Consider the following 17078-nt stretch of genomic DNA (forward strand, 5'->3'; position numbering starts at 1 on the left):
TTCGTCCCCCGCCGCGGCTCCTTTTCACCGCCCCGCGGGGCCCGCCGCTCCCCGCCCCGGCCCCGGCCTCGGCCTCGGTCCCGCCCCGGGTGCCCCCGGCCCGTCCTCTCCTCCAACGGCGAGGTGCGAAACCGGAGCTTCCCCTCCGTCCCCGGCTCCGCCTAAACAAAAAATCGGACTTCAAGTCCGGCGGGAAGGAGGGAAAAAGCAAAGTTTGGCACCGGGGAGGGGGGCCAAGTCCTAAAGAGGGGGGGTCACCTGCAGCCGGTACCCTCCGCCGGGCTCCGGGGTTTTCCCCAGATGCTGTTTTTCCAACAGAAAAGGCCGATTTTAACTTTGCCGCTCCCTCGCCCCCCAAAGGGCTTTGGTGCCCCGATTTCAGCTAAGTCGCCCCAGCCACGCTTTTGGATTTATTTGCAGGGATCTGGGGAGTCCCGCTGTCCTCTCCCACAGGTTTCACACCAGGAGAAATTCCCCCCCCCCAAAGGATCCCATTTACAGAGTCAAGCAAGAGCCAGATCGTGAGGTCGAGGAGCAGCAATGGCTTTATTTAACCATCATTCCTTTGAACTAAGCCCCGAACCAGCCCACCGCCCTTCGGGAGCCGCTCCGACCCCTTCAGAGAGCTGGAAACAGGGGTCCCCAGGGTGCAAGCAAAGGCCTGGGGACCTGCCAAGGAAATGCTTGTCCTCAGCTGCCCCAGCACAAAGCCCTGCCCTGAAATCAGTTAAAACACACATTTGCAGCGTTAGCCCTTTGCTTCCCCAGCCCTGGCACATGCAAAAACCTCCCGGGCCAGATCCTGCCGCCCTTCACAAATCCACCTCAACACCCCTTATTAGATCCACGGTGTCTTCCCCTGACGCAAATAGCGGTTAATAAATAGCACCGGCCGCCACAAATAAGTTGGTGAATGATTCTCCAGGGGAACGGAGGAGCATCCCCTGGCTTGGCACCTCCATGCTACCTCTGGACCGGGGTCGTGGGTTTGCTTCGCACCCGGCGGGATGGTAACAGGCAAAAGAAATAATCCGGCATGCTTGGCCGCCCATCCTTCCTGCTGTGGTTAATATTGGAGAGGTGACAGGAGGGCGGCTGGCAAGCAGTAAATATTAATGACAGGTTATGGTGCAACCTCCATGCAGAAGGACCATGTTACTCCACCAGTGTAATTTTTGGTAAAAATGATCTTTTTCCAGCAACCCCTGCTGAGGGGCTGAAGCAGCACAGTAGTCACTGACCTGGAGGCTAAATAGAGATTTTTCCTAGGAAAAAGCTCCTTTCCGGAGCAAAATAGAGGCTGTGGGAGCATGGGTCAGGTGGCCGTTAGTGGAGGAGAGGTCCTCACCTGGAAGAAAGCGAAGGAGCAATAAATACCTGGCTCTGGACCGTGACCCAAGAGGCAGGGGCTGGCGGGAGTGACACAGCAATGGAGAGAAGGGGAGTGGGAAGGAAGAGGTTAGAAGCCACAAGGGTTTCTAACCCTAAGAGATATTGACCCCAGGCACCTCATTTCTCATTTCACACTCCTAATGAGACAAACAACAATTGCAAACAGTTTATTTCGCAACTGAATGCCAGAATTCAAGTGCCTCCCTCTAAACCAGCCTGGTGGAGCAATCGGCTCCTTCGCACCGACCATCGCCCCACGCTCCTGGTCTGGCCGACCACGCACAGGGAGCAAAATGGGAGAGATGCAGCTTAAACCTGAGCCCCAGGAGTAGGACAGCAAAGGCGCCGTCCTGCCAGATGGAGCGGAGGGACAGGCAGGAGCAGGCAGGACAGGGCACAGCCCTGCTCTCTACTTACAACAGTCACCAAAATACACCGGGGGGACGGGGGATGCGGCTGCCCTCGTCACAGATGTTTCCCCGAGCGAGCACAGAGAGCGGCCAGGTCTCGGAGCTGCAGCCTCACCGAGGGGCTCCCATCTGTGGGGTCGCAGGACGAGACGACTGACTGCAGAGCGTGGCTGTAGGCTGAGCAGGAAGGGGAGAAAGAAGCAGTGTTGAGAGATGAGAGTTTCACTTACAGCCCGAAACTGGGCTCAGGTTCAGCCTTTTACTGTAAAGCAGAGAGAGAAGAACTGTTTTTTAAGATAGATAGACATGCCTGTAGTTTTCCACATGCTTGTCTGCACACTCTGCACGGTCCTGAGTATGAAGCAGCATGCAAGCCAAAGCAGGAAAGCTAAAGATTTTTTTGTAAAGCCCCAATTTCTCTATTTTTTTACCCCAGAAGATGACTCCCAGTTGCTCAGACAGGTATTTTTCCAAGCTGTACTCAAGATCAGAGCAATCCATCACCTAATGAAGACAACTTCCACCACCTTTGTGCATCCTCCCAGCAGAAGATTTAAGGCAGAGGTTTTCTGTGCCCCTAATGAGCCTGTTTTGCAGCGTTTTCCTTATGGTTTTCCCCCTACCAACGTACATACGTATTACAGCAGCATTATTTAATGCTTTATAGAGGCTGGTGCTTTGCTGAGGATGCCACTAAGGTCCCTGAAGGGACAGAGGAAAAGGCTGAGTTAGAAACAAGTAGCAGAGCACCTGACTTGCCCTCTCAGGAGTATATTTGTAGGAGCATCTCTACACAGCAGCCCAGGACCATGGAAACATCTAGCCATGTTTGATTTCTCCTATATAATCAGAGATCCAGGTCTAGTGCCTCCTCTCCAGAAGCAGAAGCTCCTACCTTTGTGGTTTTTGTAGAAGATGCAGTTGTTGGCACAGGTATCCGGGTGGGAGTCCCAGAAATCAGACCCGCAGGAGCACAGCGGGGGCAAGTCAATGTTATACAGTTTTATCTTCTCCCTCATCCGGGCTCTTAGAGCTTCAATGTACCTGCAAGGGATAAAATATTCACCTTTGCCAGTAACACCCAGCTCTGCACAAGGAGAGGGGATCCAGCCGTACCTCATGTACTCCTTATTTCGCTGCTGTTTTTCTTTAACTTTCTTCGCTCTCCTCTCTTCCAGTTTAAGCTGGGCCAGGGTTTCGCAGGCTCCCTCTCCCGGGGAGGGTTCTTGCTGCTCGGCCATCTCCTGCATCCTCTGCTCCTCCACCCGGCGCTGGTTCTCCTTCTTCCTCTTAATCCTGCAGGCACACACATGCTTAGAGAAGGAGCTTCTCCATCCCAACCTCCGTTCCCTGCCAGCCCCTGGTTGTAAGCTCAGGGCAAGGGGATCTAGATGATCCTGTCCTTGACCTCCTCCTGCCTGCTAGTCTTCTCACCATCGTGGACTTCTCCTTCCAGCTCCCTCCCACATCACATTCACACATGCTCCATTTAAGAAGTGCCACCTGCAGTTCCCCAAAAGAGCTGCTCTTCTGTCCTTCTGAAACCAAGAGCAGTGCCTGGGATCTTTTAGATCCACCAGGAAGGGCCAACAGCTCAGCTTCCCCACTTCAGACTTCTTCTGATTAGGGGGCAGCTTGGATCCTACTGTAAGCTGTCCTTGCAGCTTCCAGGACGGGGAACGTAACAGGGCCACAGAAGAGTGCTGGGTATAGCAGAAAAGCTCCAAGGATCCCACACCTACTCCAAAATAGGCTTTAAGAAGCATTTTTAATCAAATCTTCCTCTATCTCCTCAATCGCCCTTGCACTTACACAGCACTCCAGTCCTTTCAGTGGAATCTGGGTTGTATAAGTCACACCAAACACAAAGCACGTTCCCTTGACAAGCGGCAATTACAAAGCACAAAGACTTTAAACTGAAGCATCTGCCATTTTATTCCCACTGATGAGTACCAAATGCAATAACATGTTACAGGCTGATCACTGCCAAAAGGAATTTAAAAAAAAAAAAAAAAAATCAAGGCTGGGTAGAAGCCAGGGGGAGAAAGCGTAATCGAACGAGACGTTTCGGATGTTACTCCATTTGGGGGGTCAAATCTTTACATCCAGAAGGAACGTGCTGAAGCCAAACTTCTCTAGTCAGGTTATAAACTCCAAAATGTTTTTTAAATGAAGTGGTAATAGAGCCTTAACTACCCCACCATAAATCTTCTGCTACAGAAACTAAGGCCAAGGCCGACTTAAGGCTTTACGCTAAGTAATTACAAAACCAGCCCTTTTCCACATACGCTCCAAGCAGCTTGCAGCTCTAGCAGCACCCCTGCAACCAGGGGTAAAAAAAAACATAATAAAAAGATATCACACTAACTAGGAAATCCCTGGTGTCTTGCCAGCACTTGCAGGGCAGGAAAAGATCTCCGAAGCTCCCGAGTGCCAATTTATATGTCAGGAATGTGGCTGGAGGAGCGTTTCTTTAGACTGGCAATTTCTCTCTGAAAAGTGACCATGAAAATCCTGCCCTTGGGTGCCTGTCCTGCTCCCACAAAACCTGCCCACTGCAGAGCAGGCATTAGAGACCAAGATGGTCAGAGCTACATCGTTTTATTTTAGAGCAAGGCAGAGACAAAAAAAACCCCTAGAGTCTCTTTCCTATTCTGGTGTGAATTTGCAGAGCTCCTCCTTATCTTCTCCCTTTTAAGGTGTTCGTTGACTAAACCACCAAAATGAGTACTGATACTTTTACACAGATACCGACTTTTCAACTCTGGAACAAATGCTGGGAAATCTTTTCAATACACCATATACATTTATAGTTGTGAGGGTGAAGGGTCTGATATTAAAAGCCCCAGAGATAAGATCAGTTTAACAACAATGATGTGACCTCACCCCAAAGTTTCTAGACATGGACTGTAGCAGAGGGGCTTGGGATCCGTTCCCAAGAATCACGGTTGGGTGAGCTGCATACAACTCTCCCAGCCTGATGTTTTGGTTCCCAACTCCTACCCAAGCTGCAGGGGATTCACAAAGTAGACAGAGAAGTGCTGAGCACCTCTGAAGGACTCAACATGGCCCAAGGGTGTCTCTTGGTGGGGGTTGGTCGAATGAATCCCACCCCAGGGTTAACAGATTGGGCACTAAACTAAACCCAGGAGGTAACTCAGGCTTTATAACTGGCACTGGTACTGCGGAGCTTCTTGAAACATACTCTCCACTTTTTAAAAAGTTGATAAAGCGGCCTTTTCAATCCATCCATTTGGGCTGCAGAAGTGCTTTCCAAAATCCCGTTGCCTGGTTCACACCAGACAAGCACACAAGACGTTTCTGGCCTTAAGGGCGGCCCTGCCTGCGATGAAAGAGGTGACGCCAAGACACTGGCGCTCATCCGCACATACTCACTCAATGATTCTCTTCTGCCTCTCTTTCTGCCTCTGCTGCTCCTTCACTTGCTCTCGCTCGATGTTCATGAAGAGGCGCCTGTATCTCAGGTACTCATACTGACGCTGCGGGAAAGAAGAGGCGCCTTTGAGAAGGACAGCTGGGGACAGGCTGGGATTGATATTGAGTGATATCAGCGCCCAGCTTGATTTCTAGAGCGCACATCTGTCAGGATAGAAACCTTGCTCCTTCCCCAAGAGATCCTCAAACATCTCCTAGTGCACATGCCCCAGGACTGAGAAACTGGAGAGACTGTGGTTAGCTAGGAGAGGAGGACCAAGATGTCTCAGAGTATCAGAGAGCTTTGTATCAGCATCCCTCAACTGAACCGTCCTATGGATGGAAGCTCTGTCATCTGACAAATTCCTAAACTCTCGCTTTCCTGGGGGTAAAAGAGCTGGTTCCCACTTCAACCCACTTCCCCAGAGCGCTACAAGCCACAGTCCAAGAATTTCGATCCACCTGGGGACCGGTGGTCCTCTGCGGTTCACTGGAAGCCTGTATCTCCAAAAAAATGAACATACAACACCGAGCTGGACCCACTACATATAGGAGAACCACAGAGGTGGCAAAGTCATTGCTGAGACAAATCCAAGAGCCCTGCAGGAAACAACTCCCACACAGGAGGGAGTCCTGTGGTTCAGGGATCCAAGAGCCCTGCAGGATCTAAGCTCACAAAGAGGTTTCATGTCTGGGCTTTGGCTTAACTCCACCAATGCAGCAAGGGGAGGGAAACCTCCTGGCTAAAGCTCACACCAAAAGCCCTCCCACCCACATGGGAATTGGTTGGTACACAGCTAGTTTGAGCTCCACGATGCCAAAAAGTTTAAGGCGTGAGTTTTTCCTCACCAACGCCAAGAGTTCTGGGCTGAGTTTGTCCATCTCGCCCAGCAGAGAGCCCTGCACAGCTGGAGATAAAGGAGCAGGAGAGATCACCAGGCTGAAAGTGGACAAAGCTGGATGGAAAAAACCCACGCAGAAGAGAGTGCTGCAAAACCAGTTATCTCAGGGTGGAGCAGAGCCACAGAGATAAAAAACAAGGGGCAGAGGGAACCGCTGGGGGAAGGAGCAGCCTGACAAGCCCCAGCTGCTGTCACACCATCTAGAAACCACAACTGGATTTTGGATCAGCTTGTTGGAAAAATGCACGTAAGAAACAACAAAAAAATACAACTCTTTCAAAGTCCTTTCCAGTTTTACGCTGTAAGCTTCAAGAAAGCTGACAAAAGAAGAGGAAGTGTTCCTCTTCATGTCAGAAGGAAGCAGGAAAATAAAAGTCACTTCCTTAGGCATCCAAGAGAAACATCATCTCTTTGTATCACCTAGACTAGCATGAGCCAAACTGTCCTGGTCGCAGGCTGGTAAGCTCTCGTCATTAAATCAGACACTCGGCAACAGGTCTGCAGCCTGTGCTTGAAAGCTACCATCCCGATCCCTGTTAGGTGCTGATATGTTAGAAACCTTACATTCCCAGCCTTATACCCAAACAAGATAAGGCGCGGCTTGTTTTTTTTGGTTGTTTTTTTTTTTTTAAGCATTTTGGCAGGTTCTCTCTCTCTCCATGCAACTACAGAAAGCGACACCTTTGTTTTGCCAGGCAAAATGAACAAAGCCCGTTGCTCCTCCAACCCTTCGATGTTATTCAGATCCCAGATTTTGCGGGAGGAGCACGTAATGATTGCACTTACGGTCACGACGGATGTTAAGAAAGAACACGGTATGTTTGCCCAAGACCTGAGACACCATCAACACTGACAAACTTATAAACCTAGCAGATGCTTCATACATTAAGGCTGCTCTTGAGGCTTCTTATCTGAGCTAGCAGTATCCCCTATGCTCAATACATCTCAGTCCTGAAATGGAGATGAAACAATGAGGACTTGGCTCCAGCGGACAAACCTGCTTCTTGGTTTCCTCTTGGTCTGCACCAGCCCAGAGTACGAGGGGAGCTTGGTAATCGGTGTGCAGCCTCTGAGGAGGCTCAGGCAAGCTTGAGGCCTTCACCGATCCATCACAGAACTGGAAGATAATGTAAGAGAGCAGCATCAGCACCTTTACGGTCAAGTTTCTCATCTACGCTCAATAAAATACTCCTTGCTGGAGGTGGGTCCTCACGTAGGCATGATCCCTACAGTCCTCAAAAGGTAACCTACCTATGAGCTGTGCTTTTTTGGGGGGATATAGGTTGACTATAGACAGGACGGACACGTGCAACATCTCCATGCAGGAGCCTGAGCACCAAAGCTTTGTCAAAACACCTCTAGAGATACCCTGGGAGGAGGTTTCTGGTTTAGTTTAAATATGGATTCACACTTCTCCTTCCCAAACTTCCATTAAAACTTCTTGAAGTGCAAAAAATACCCCCAATAATACAAATAACAATAATAAAAACAACAAAAGCGTCAGGGGAATTCAACAGCCAAGTCTCCCAAAACCTCAGCGTAAAGCTCCGCCTTCTTCCCTCGGCTCAATATTTGTCAAGCCAGTATTTCTGCTCCTAGCTGGACTAATCACCAGCTAAGGTTGGGCACATGCTGCTATAGCCATAAAGTATTTGCTAACTACTCCAGGTAATCAGGGCAAAACGTTTCAACACCTCAGATGCTTAATGAAAGTCTGCCTGAAAACAAAAGAGGAATCGATAAATACATTAGCTCAGTCCTCACAAGCAGACAGATTCACGCTACATCTAAGGGAGGTGTTTCACCAGCTCAAGGCACAGGAATTGTCACAGCCAGCTCATTCCTCTGATGAAAAGCTCTTTTTTTTTTTTTTTTCCCCCTCTTTTCTAGGAGGTTTCCAGCTGATTTGATGCACCATCCACAGCTCTTCCACCCTGCTGCTGCCTCCAAGCAGGGCAGCCGGACCAGAGGCAGCTGCAGGTCCCGCCAGCCGCAGTCTGGAGTTTGGTTAAGTGTACAATGCAATTGCACACACTCAGTTTCAGATTTCCGCTGAGCACCAGCCAACTGGCATCACGAGGCAGGCACAAATAAAACCCCTTTTGAAGCCACAGCTGTAAGATGAAAGCAGTGAAACAGAAGCCGCCATTCTCACTTAGCTTTGACACTGCTCTTGAGCCTGTTTTGATGACAGTAGGCTTAAGAGTTAACCAGGCCTGAGGGAGCAACTGCTCTACTACAACAGCAGCCTCACCGACTCTGCTGAAATAAACCCAAATCTCAACGATTTGAACCTCTTAAGACCAACTGGCCCAGCCCCATATGAGTCTTACTTTTTCAAATTCAATTTTGATGTAGAAGTCATCGTCTTGCTCAGCCTGATGCGGGGCTGTCCCCTGGTCTTGCAGTTCAGCTGGCAGATCATGATGTCCTGCCAAAAGCAGTTCCTCACTCTCATCTTCTGTGGGCACCATGGCTGTCTTGCAAGACTCTGGTTTCTGGAGAAGAAGGGAGGAGACGAGTGTAAATCTGGAATTCAAATGTGGCTGCTTTGGTGCTGAGGGCAAATTCAACATCCTTGTGCACGGGTAAGAAGTAGCTTTAACTCGAGGGCACTTATTCTGTAGAGTCAGCTGAGATCTGGCGGGCAGCAGTGCAACGTGTTCAAGCATCACCGCAGGGCACGAGAGCCAGAAAAATCTGAATTTAGCAGGGTAACTCGTGACTACCTACTCACCAACTGCAGAAACAGAGGGACAGATGTGTGCAGGGCAAAGGAAAGACAAGGAAAAGACCTCTCCAGGCACTGTTTTGCAACTGCAAGGAGTTGGGGGGTGGTGGGATCTCTGGAGTGGCACTGGAGTATGAGCACGTAGTGTACTCCTTCAGATGGGGAGTGGGCAGGCTCCCTGGTGCCAATTAACAATATTTTGAGAGGCAGCAGATTGTTTCCTGCAAACTAAAAAAATCAAAATGCCAGAAGCAAGCTCAGAGCCAGGATTTTTTTTTTTTTCCCTGCCTTGCTGTCCCTTCAGCATGCTAGGAAGGGAAGAGTGGGACTGCTGACAGAGGGAGAGGATGGATCAACAGGAGGAGAGCAGGTCACACCAGGGAACCCTTGAGATGACTCTGCTGCAATACAGGAAGGATGGAGGAAAGCCCGGAGTTAGTCTGAACATGAAATTATTTGATAGACATAGGAATTACTCTATCAACCCTGTCATGAGAGAAACACAACACAGAAGAGCTGCTTCGGTGAGGACAAGGGAATAGAGAGGAACAGTTATTGCTTTGTACGGATGTTCTGAAGCCCTGAAGGTAGAAGGAAATGAAACTGTGGAAAAAAACCCCAACTTTGGGGAACAATCTGTCGGGGAAAAGAATTTGGGTGCTGTAATGCTGGGGACCTACAGGAGTCTACAAAACCCTAAGGCAAAGCGGCTGAAGATTTGGTGAACAGGATCATCTGAAACACCAGACAGGTAATTTCCATGCAATTACCACCTAGGTATATGCTTGGGAAAGCAGGGAGGAAACTCTTTGAATGTTTTTGACCTGGAAAGAAATCTCTAGGAGAGACGAAGAGCAACAATTTTGGCAACGTGGATTATTGATCGCAGGGAATGCAACTCCTTAGAGGGAAGAAGGAGAAAAAAAAACAGAAGAAAAATGCGGAAAACAGGACTCAAGGAGAAGCAACAGTTGCTTTCAACTGAGCAAATGCAAACTACCCAGCTAGAGTGGCAAGACAAGCAGTGCAGTGCGAGACAACCCTGGCTAAATCCCAAGCTCTTCTTGTGCCTGCAATCCATGCGAGCACAGCGGAAGTGGAGCACGGGTCAGATTACTGAAGGAATCACGCAAGAGACAACACAAGCACACGGGGACAAAAAAAAACAAAACAAGTGCCAGAAAGGCCAAAGCTCTAAGTAAAACAAGAGGGATCAAGGCAACAAGTCAGGCTTTAGTAAGAGAGACTAAAGGACTCGCTACTCAAGAAGGACAGCTATCAGAGGACACCAAGAACAACAGTGTTTTATGCTTCTGGGCATTGATGTTCAGCCAAAGGCTTGCTCTGAGCTAATAGCAGCAGCAAGAAAAATCTTGGATTATTATTATTGGGAAGAAAAAGTCAGATTATTCCTAGAAGCCGAGGTTTTTAAGCAGGCAGGACCTGCCCTGGATTACTGTTAGGAGTAGCAGACGAGCTGCTAACAGTTGTCTCCCCAAGCCTCTCCCCGAAATCTGTGGAGGTCCAGATTATCAGAAAAGGGCACAATGAGTGTGTATCTTTAAATAAAGGAGGGGAAAAGGAAATACTAAGAAGATTTTAGCCTCAAGAGTTTAAGTGCCTGACTTTTGGAAAAACAAGAGGAAATCACCTTGCAAACCGCCTGTAAGCTGCTAGAAAACAAGATAAGCAGCAACCAGCATAAATTTGTCAAGAGCAAGTCACGTCTAGCTGGTTTGAATTTCTCCTGCAATAGAAGAAAGAGGCCTCAGGCAAAGCACAGCAGAAGACATCTCGATTTTAGCTTAGCTTTTGACATGGCCTAATTCAATACTTGTGTGAAGAAATATCTATTAGGTGAAACTGTTACATGGGAGGTGCAATACTGATGAAAAACACTACCCAGATTCAGTCTCAGAAGTTCACTGCACAAAAATAGAGTAAGAACTAGGTGGACTCTCCTTGATAATTTCATTATTGGCCTGGATGACAGAAGAAAGAAGCATCTTGATTACATGTAGACCCCACCAAGCCACTTGAAGTTGCAGAAGTATTTGAGAACAGGCTAAAAATGCTTGAGTTCAAACCAAAGAAATCAGCTGGAATAGACAGCACAAGAAAATTCTACGTGGACAAAAGCAAAGGGCAAGGCAGTGCACTATGGCAAAGGGCAAGGCTGTGCACTATGGCAGCAATTAGCAGGGTGGTTAAATCCAAGCCAGCCTTTTGCATCTGAAGAGAAGGGAACAAGCTGCTGTCCTGCCTAGCTGTGAACATAGCAAACCTTCAGACAGGGAGAAAGAGTCAGATTAATACTAGAGCTTTTTTTTCCCCTCTACTATCTTGGAGTAATAAAACAGAGTAACGCAATAAATCAATATATCCCTCCTGGAATAAATTGCTTAGGGAAGCTGTTAAATCCTCCTTGCCAGAGGTCTGAAGAGAGCATAGATTAACTGCAGCTGCAGTAAGGTTCAGGTGGGAGGATAGCCCCCAATCCCTCCCAGCCTTGTTTCTCACTGCTGTGGATGACTCGCCACGGGACTCCCACGCATCCCACTTGCTACCTCTGTAACCCCCTGGCTTGCAGGGGCAGCAGCTGTATTATTCATGCACGGCTTTAGTGCTGCTAATAGCAAAGTAATGAATCACTCCATCTTGCTGAGCAGCCTCAATGCATCGAAGACTTAAACAGAAGGTATGTTTAGTGTTGGAAATGGATAATGAGGTTTTCGAGCCCATAATTATACTGTGTCTGTAACTCTTGTTCACAAAGCTGACTTCCTTGAAGAGAAATCCAACAGTACACAGAGGAGGAAGAGCCGGACCAGCCCTTATATAAAAGGTATTTTCTAGATAACAGCCAGCCAAGATCTACTTCACCTTTGATGAACCCAAGAAAGACATGGGAATGAAGAACTGCAAGACGGGCAGGAAACTGGCTCTGGAGGGGGCAGAAGACAAAATACCAGGTGGGGTTGCTGCTGGTGTTCTCCAGGATGGACAAAGTACGTCAGTTTAAGAAAGGTGTTGGCATAGAAACCAGGATAATAGCTGCAATACAAAGCTGTTCTTGACAACCGGAGTGACAAAAGCAGGATGAAATTCGACAGAACAAAAGGTGAGGCACTCGGGACTGACCTCCCTACATGGGTCCTATGTTCCGCTTTGAGGAAAGCGGATGCGTGCCAACAATTCTCTACCAGAAGCCAGCGCTGGGTGAGGAAAACCCTCCAGATCTTTGCCACCCACATGAAACAAGGGATTGATGCAAGGGAAAGAGTTGTTGAGGTTTGTTGAAGAAATAAAGGCACCTAAGGGAAGGGCTGACCATCGCATTCTTCCCAGATACCCAGATCACAATCTCAGCCTTTAAAAAAATCTTTTTCAAATTCTTGTTTCCTAGTTTCTCTCTTGTTTGTCTCTGCAAACAGAGAGGTTTTCACCCACTTTATCCTGCTGTCTTCTCTGAAAGGCAGCAAGAACAGATGGACAGAACCCTCAGGCCACCAAAAGCCACGAGCTAATCATCAGGTGGGTCACAAAAGCCCAGTTTGTTTCAATTCTGGAGAAACTCACTGAACTACACTTTGGATTTGCTAATTAGAGCCAGACCTTCACCAGTTTGCAAGGTAATTCCTCTTACCCCACCCCAGGCACCCCTCACTCACCTCTCGCCTCCAGACTCCGCCTGCGAGTTCGGGGAGACCCGCTCCTTGGGGCATGGTTTTGCAGGACGCCAGCCTGCGCCGAACTTGCTTCATGGTTTTGCTAAGCTGCCATGAAGAGGGAAGGTAAAGACAAGACGAAAGAAGCGGTCACTAGCTGCTTTCCACCAAATTTAGCTGCACAGAACAGATCTCCTAATGTACCCTGCTCCAACCAGGGTCCTTTATCAAGGGAGTGCAACTCAACAGACACTTAGCTTCACAAATAGCTATAAGGTAACCTGCAACCCAAGGTGTCTTTCAGAGCTGCCCCAATGCACTGAAATCCTGATCCAGGCAAGGTAAAGGGCTTGGTTACAGCTCATCTGCTCCCAAACCACTTTGCTGAGATGCCAGAAGTCCAAGATCCCTGATTGTCCTGGCCAGTGTCCAGGCAGAAGGGATGCTCCACCCCAAGGGAAGCGGTACTTCAACCAGAATAACTCCAGCTCCTAGGTGAACACATGTGCTCTATAAAATGCCAAATGCAGCATAAGCATCACTATTAAAAAAAGCTTAAAACAGTCCCTAAAGGCAGGTTTTCCAAGATTTCGCGATCCCATACTCCCAGTCTGTAGGAGACAAGCTGCAATGAGGTGGCACCACCTAGTGCCACCTCTCTGACACGACATGCCTGCACAGCAACAAGTCCCTGTGTGCAGAGGGAAAATTCACTGTATCTACAAGCAGCGGGGCAAGTTCAACCACAGCATCCTCCAAGAAGGCATCTACTACCCGTTTTGATGCTCTGATGAGTGCTATGGAGGAGTACAACAATAGTCAGTAAACCAGAGTGAAAATGTAAGCCAATGTTTCATTCAACATTAAAAACAAATATTAGGGATGCGTTGTAAAAGAAAAAGAAACATTGCCTGTTCTTCATTTCAAACCACAAGCATCTGGCATGATGAAGCAGGGATGAAAAATGCAGGAGGAGAACCGCTCACCTTGGCAGCTTGCCACTGGAACGGCTCACTTTGCATCCCTTGCCGCTGTGCTGGGAGGGTGTGAGCGCTGGGACCGCAGATGGCAGGCGCGGGGTGGCTCCGAAACAGGCACGTGTTCTTCCGGGGCGTCAAGCGCAGTGCGGAGTCTGAGTACTGCATGGCGATGCAGCTCTCCCTCTCTGCCTGCCAGGACACGGACCCCAGAGTTAAAAGGCCACGTGCAAATCTCTAACCATCACCTAGCAGGACATCACCCGTGCTGTGCAGGAGTTGCTGGCTCAGTTTGGTGGCATTTCTTCAGATGGACATTTTTGCTCTCCACGCTGAGAGGGGCGCAAAGAGCCAGCGGGCTCTCAGGGGCTGAAGGCATCTGCGGGCTTTCAGTCTGGAGCGGTGCTAGCTGAGTTACGTGAGGACATCCCCACTCAACCATGCCTCCCAAGCCCTGGAAACAGCCCAAACACCCCAGGGGTAGCCAAAACTGTTGACATTTCAGTGCGTTCCCTTCTTGCTCCACAGCAAGTTTCTGGCAAGTCTCCCTGGCAGTTGTTTGAAAGCACAAAGGATTAAATATATTCACAGGATAACCTAAAACAAGCCCACAGGGAAAATGGGAATGTGGAGACAGCGTGAAAGTGTTGCTTGAGAACTATTTGGAAGAGGGATAGCAGAAATAAGCTGCTTTGTTTCAAATGCAGCCAGGAGACACCCACATCATTCACAACTCTGGCCTGGCTATTTTTTAAACTCCACACAATTCTGCACAGGGCACCGGGACTCTGTTCTTCAGCTGCCCAAGAGAGCCAGTGACCTTTCTGCAGGGAGGCAAAGGGCTTAAAGCACCTTCAGTGCCAGAGCAAACCAAGGTGCCACACTGACCTCACTTGAGGCGACACCGTTTGCAGCCACGGGGTCTGCCATGACCATGAGTTTCCTCTTTTTTTTCTTATTAACACCTTGACTGGAGGTCTAGTGGGTTTTTGTCTGATTTACACTGTTTTCAGAGGAGTTTCTCCTGCAAGACTCCTGGCAAGGCAGGGACAGAGATCTGCTTACTGCTTCGTAGGACTTCTGCAGCTGCTGCTTTCTTCGCATCCTGACCTGCTGGTTCACTCGCTGCTTCACCTCTCCCTGGAAGCGTCTCAGGCTGGCTGCCTTCTCCCGTTGCTGCTCCTTCAGCTCCTCCTCCACCTGAAATGCTGAAGCCTGCAAGAGGTGAAAGTAGATTTCACACAATTTTTTGCTACGTTGCAGCATTATAGCAGCTTGTATTCCATCTTCCCTTCCAACACCTGCATCTACAAGCCAGGAAAGCAACATCCAGAGCAAACTTAACAATGTTTTGTTTCTAAATCTGTGCAGTAACAGCTTGCACAATGTCTACTCAATTATTATGAGCTTGGATCGAATCTAGCTAGCCAGATACGGAACGTGCACACCTCCTCCTTTACCTCTCTTCAAACGCACACAGAAAGAAAAAATAAGGCAGCAACTCCTAGCTCCTGCTCCCATGAAAGGATGCTCAAATATTCAAAGCCTGGATCCAAAAGGAATGGGCCGGCCTCTAATCCCATTATTGCTCTGCAAGAGCAAGGCTGGAAGTGTATCAGGGAAGCAGTTTGCAGAGCGCAGCACGGGCATGGCTGTGGCTCCGAGAACGTTTTTACCATCTGAAGTAAAAGATTAAAAGCAATGACCTAAAAAAAAAAAAAGAAAAAAAATCAGGGTGGTTTTTTTTGTTTGTTTTTGTTTTTTTTAAGGTTCTCACTTGAAGTCATGCCAAGCAATCCTGATACTACCACAGTTTAAGAAAACTGGTATTGCTCTCCTGGCTGTCACCGCAGTACGGCCTAAAGCAAGAAAAATCAGAGTCTGAATGGATGGGAGGAAAGGGGCAAGTCTGAACTCGACTCAACTTAGTAAACGCTGGATTGGGTGCTCCCTACATCCCACTGACTGCCAGGAATGTGACCAGCAGCAAAGCAAGGTCAGCACAACCAAACAAGCATGAAGACAGGGAGAAATCTGCACTGTTAATGACGAAACCAAGCCAGAGCTACATGAAAGAGTGCCATCGACAGCTTGCTCCACATCCCGTTGGCAACCTCATTAGCAATTCTGGTGTAGCAGGCATTAATATATATTTTTTAATATGATCCACTGGCATATGAAAGTATATTAATTAAGCTCCAATAACCCTGTGCACCTTCATGCACACCTGAAGGCACCTGAAAGCCCCCACACCCAGGGAGGACCAGGAGCGCCCAGGCCACCCGAAGCAGTCAGGAAGAGTTTGGCTCCCCCAGAAGTTTCACGGCGCCGAGGTGGAAGTTATGTGGAATATGGAGATGATTCATTTCCATATATTATCTCAACCTTTCAGGATTTAAATTACAATATGGAAATAAATCATCTCAGAAGGGCAGGAGCTTCTGTAACGTTTAGACATTAATTACAGGGGACTGAACTCATCATCCTATATTTAATGCACTTTTAGTCCTCTTATAATAACCCTCAAAGCAGAAATCCCTGAGATAGACATCGATAAAGATTTTCTTAAGTGTTTCTAACAGGGTACAGCAGAGATTGGCTCCAGACCCAGAAACATTCAACTTATTTATTTTTTTTAAATAAGCAACGTGGAATAAAATCTCAGCTCGCCAACATCCCTTACAGATGAATGGGAAGGTGAAGAGCAGCATCGATACAGGGGGGACTGGTCAGCCAGGTACGGCACAGGCACCTCAAATGTAAAGCTATGGCGTGGAGTTCCAAACCTGGTGCTGATAAACCAAGGAGCATCCGGGAATAGCGAGAAAACACTCACACTGGGGGGGCGGAGGGCACAAACCTGGTAAGTTTTAGCTGTGCTACCTACACTGGAAGGCAGCTTCTAGTAATATGTTGAAAATTTATAGATCTTAAAGCTAAAATTAAAAGTGCAGAGCACACAATACAAATAATTAAGCAATCAACGGCTCTGATTAGAGCATTGGCTGGATTCTCCACCTGACTGATGTTTAAAACCAATTTGTTTCTCCCCCAAAAATGCAGTTTATTTGAGGAGAATCAAGTCAGAAAGATGCTGTGGGTTTGTGTAAATGGGATGCCAGGCTGCACGGACACCACGGTGGCTTTTGACCCCACTAAAAGCCATTAAAATAAATTATTCTTTTCAGGAGCAGTGTTCCTGGCTGCCTTCAAACAGAGAAAAAGCTTGTTTTCGGCCTCCCATCGCCCCCGTAGGGTTTGCTGGCACAACTTGGGAGGGTTAGAGACATCCCTGGTGAGACCCATCAGCCCAGATGGTGCCCGGGACCCCCGCGGCAGCACTCACAAAGGCCAGGCTCTCCTCCGGCTGCCCTGGGGCACTCTCCACCCAGACGCCCACGGGGGCCACGCTCTGGTTCCTCTCGGCCAGCACCCGCCAGCTCTGCCGCGGGGGTCTCGCCTGACGCCCCCCCGGGCGCTCCCCGGTCCCCCGGAGCCGCTCCTTCGAGGGTGGCAGCATCCCAGCACCACGCCAGGTTTGGCCCTGAGGAAGGGACAGAGGA

General features: G+C 48.7%; 1 protein-coding gene across 4 annotated transcripts in view; it reads right to left on the reverse strand.

The window, feature by feature from the left end:
- Positions 1-17072, reverse strand: part of CCDC15 (coiled-coil domain containing 15) — a 19312-nt gene extending 2240 nt beyond the window's left edge. Inside the window, exons 1-11 of one of the 4 annotated variants that reach the window (XM_010581338.1) lie at positions 16862-17072; positions 14626-14730; positions 13525-13707; positions 12542-12646; positions 8473-8637; positions 7137-7256; positions 5199-5302; positions 2919-3098; positions 2698-2846; positions 1810-1979; positions 648-1348 (exon numbers count right to left, since the gene is read on the reverse strand). In XM_010581338.1, coding sequence (XP_010579640.1) covers positions 1858-1979; positions 2698-2846; positions 2919-3098; positions 5199-5302; positions 7137-7256; positions 8473-8637; positions 12542-12646; positions 13525-13707; positions 14626-14730; positions 16862-17035 — 1407 coding nt within the window. In that variant the 5' untranslated portion in view covers positions 17036-17072 and the 3' untranslated portion in view covers positions 648-1348; positions 1810-1857. Of the gene's footprint in view, positions 1-647; positions 1349-1809; positions 1980-2697; positions 2847-2918; positions 3099-5198; positions 5303-7136; positions 7257-8472; positions 8638-12541; positions 12647-13524; positions 13708-14403; positions 14731-16861 lie in introns of those variants that run through there. The other 3 variants (XM_010581335.1, XM_010581336.1, XM_010581339.1) reach the window with 3 other exon arrangements.
- Between the last annotated feature and the right edge of the window lie 6 nt (positions 17073-17078).

This window comes from Haliaeetus leucocephalus, unplaced genomic scaffold (assembly GCF_000737465.1).
Source record: "Haliaeetus leucocephalus isolate CR32 unplaced genomic scaffold, Haliaeetus_leucocephalus-4.0 Scaffold773, whole genome shotgun sequence".
NCBI lineage: Eukaryota > Metazoa > Chordata > Aves > Accipitriformes > Accipitridae > Haliaeetus > Haliaeetus leucocephalus.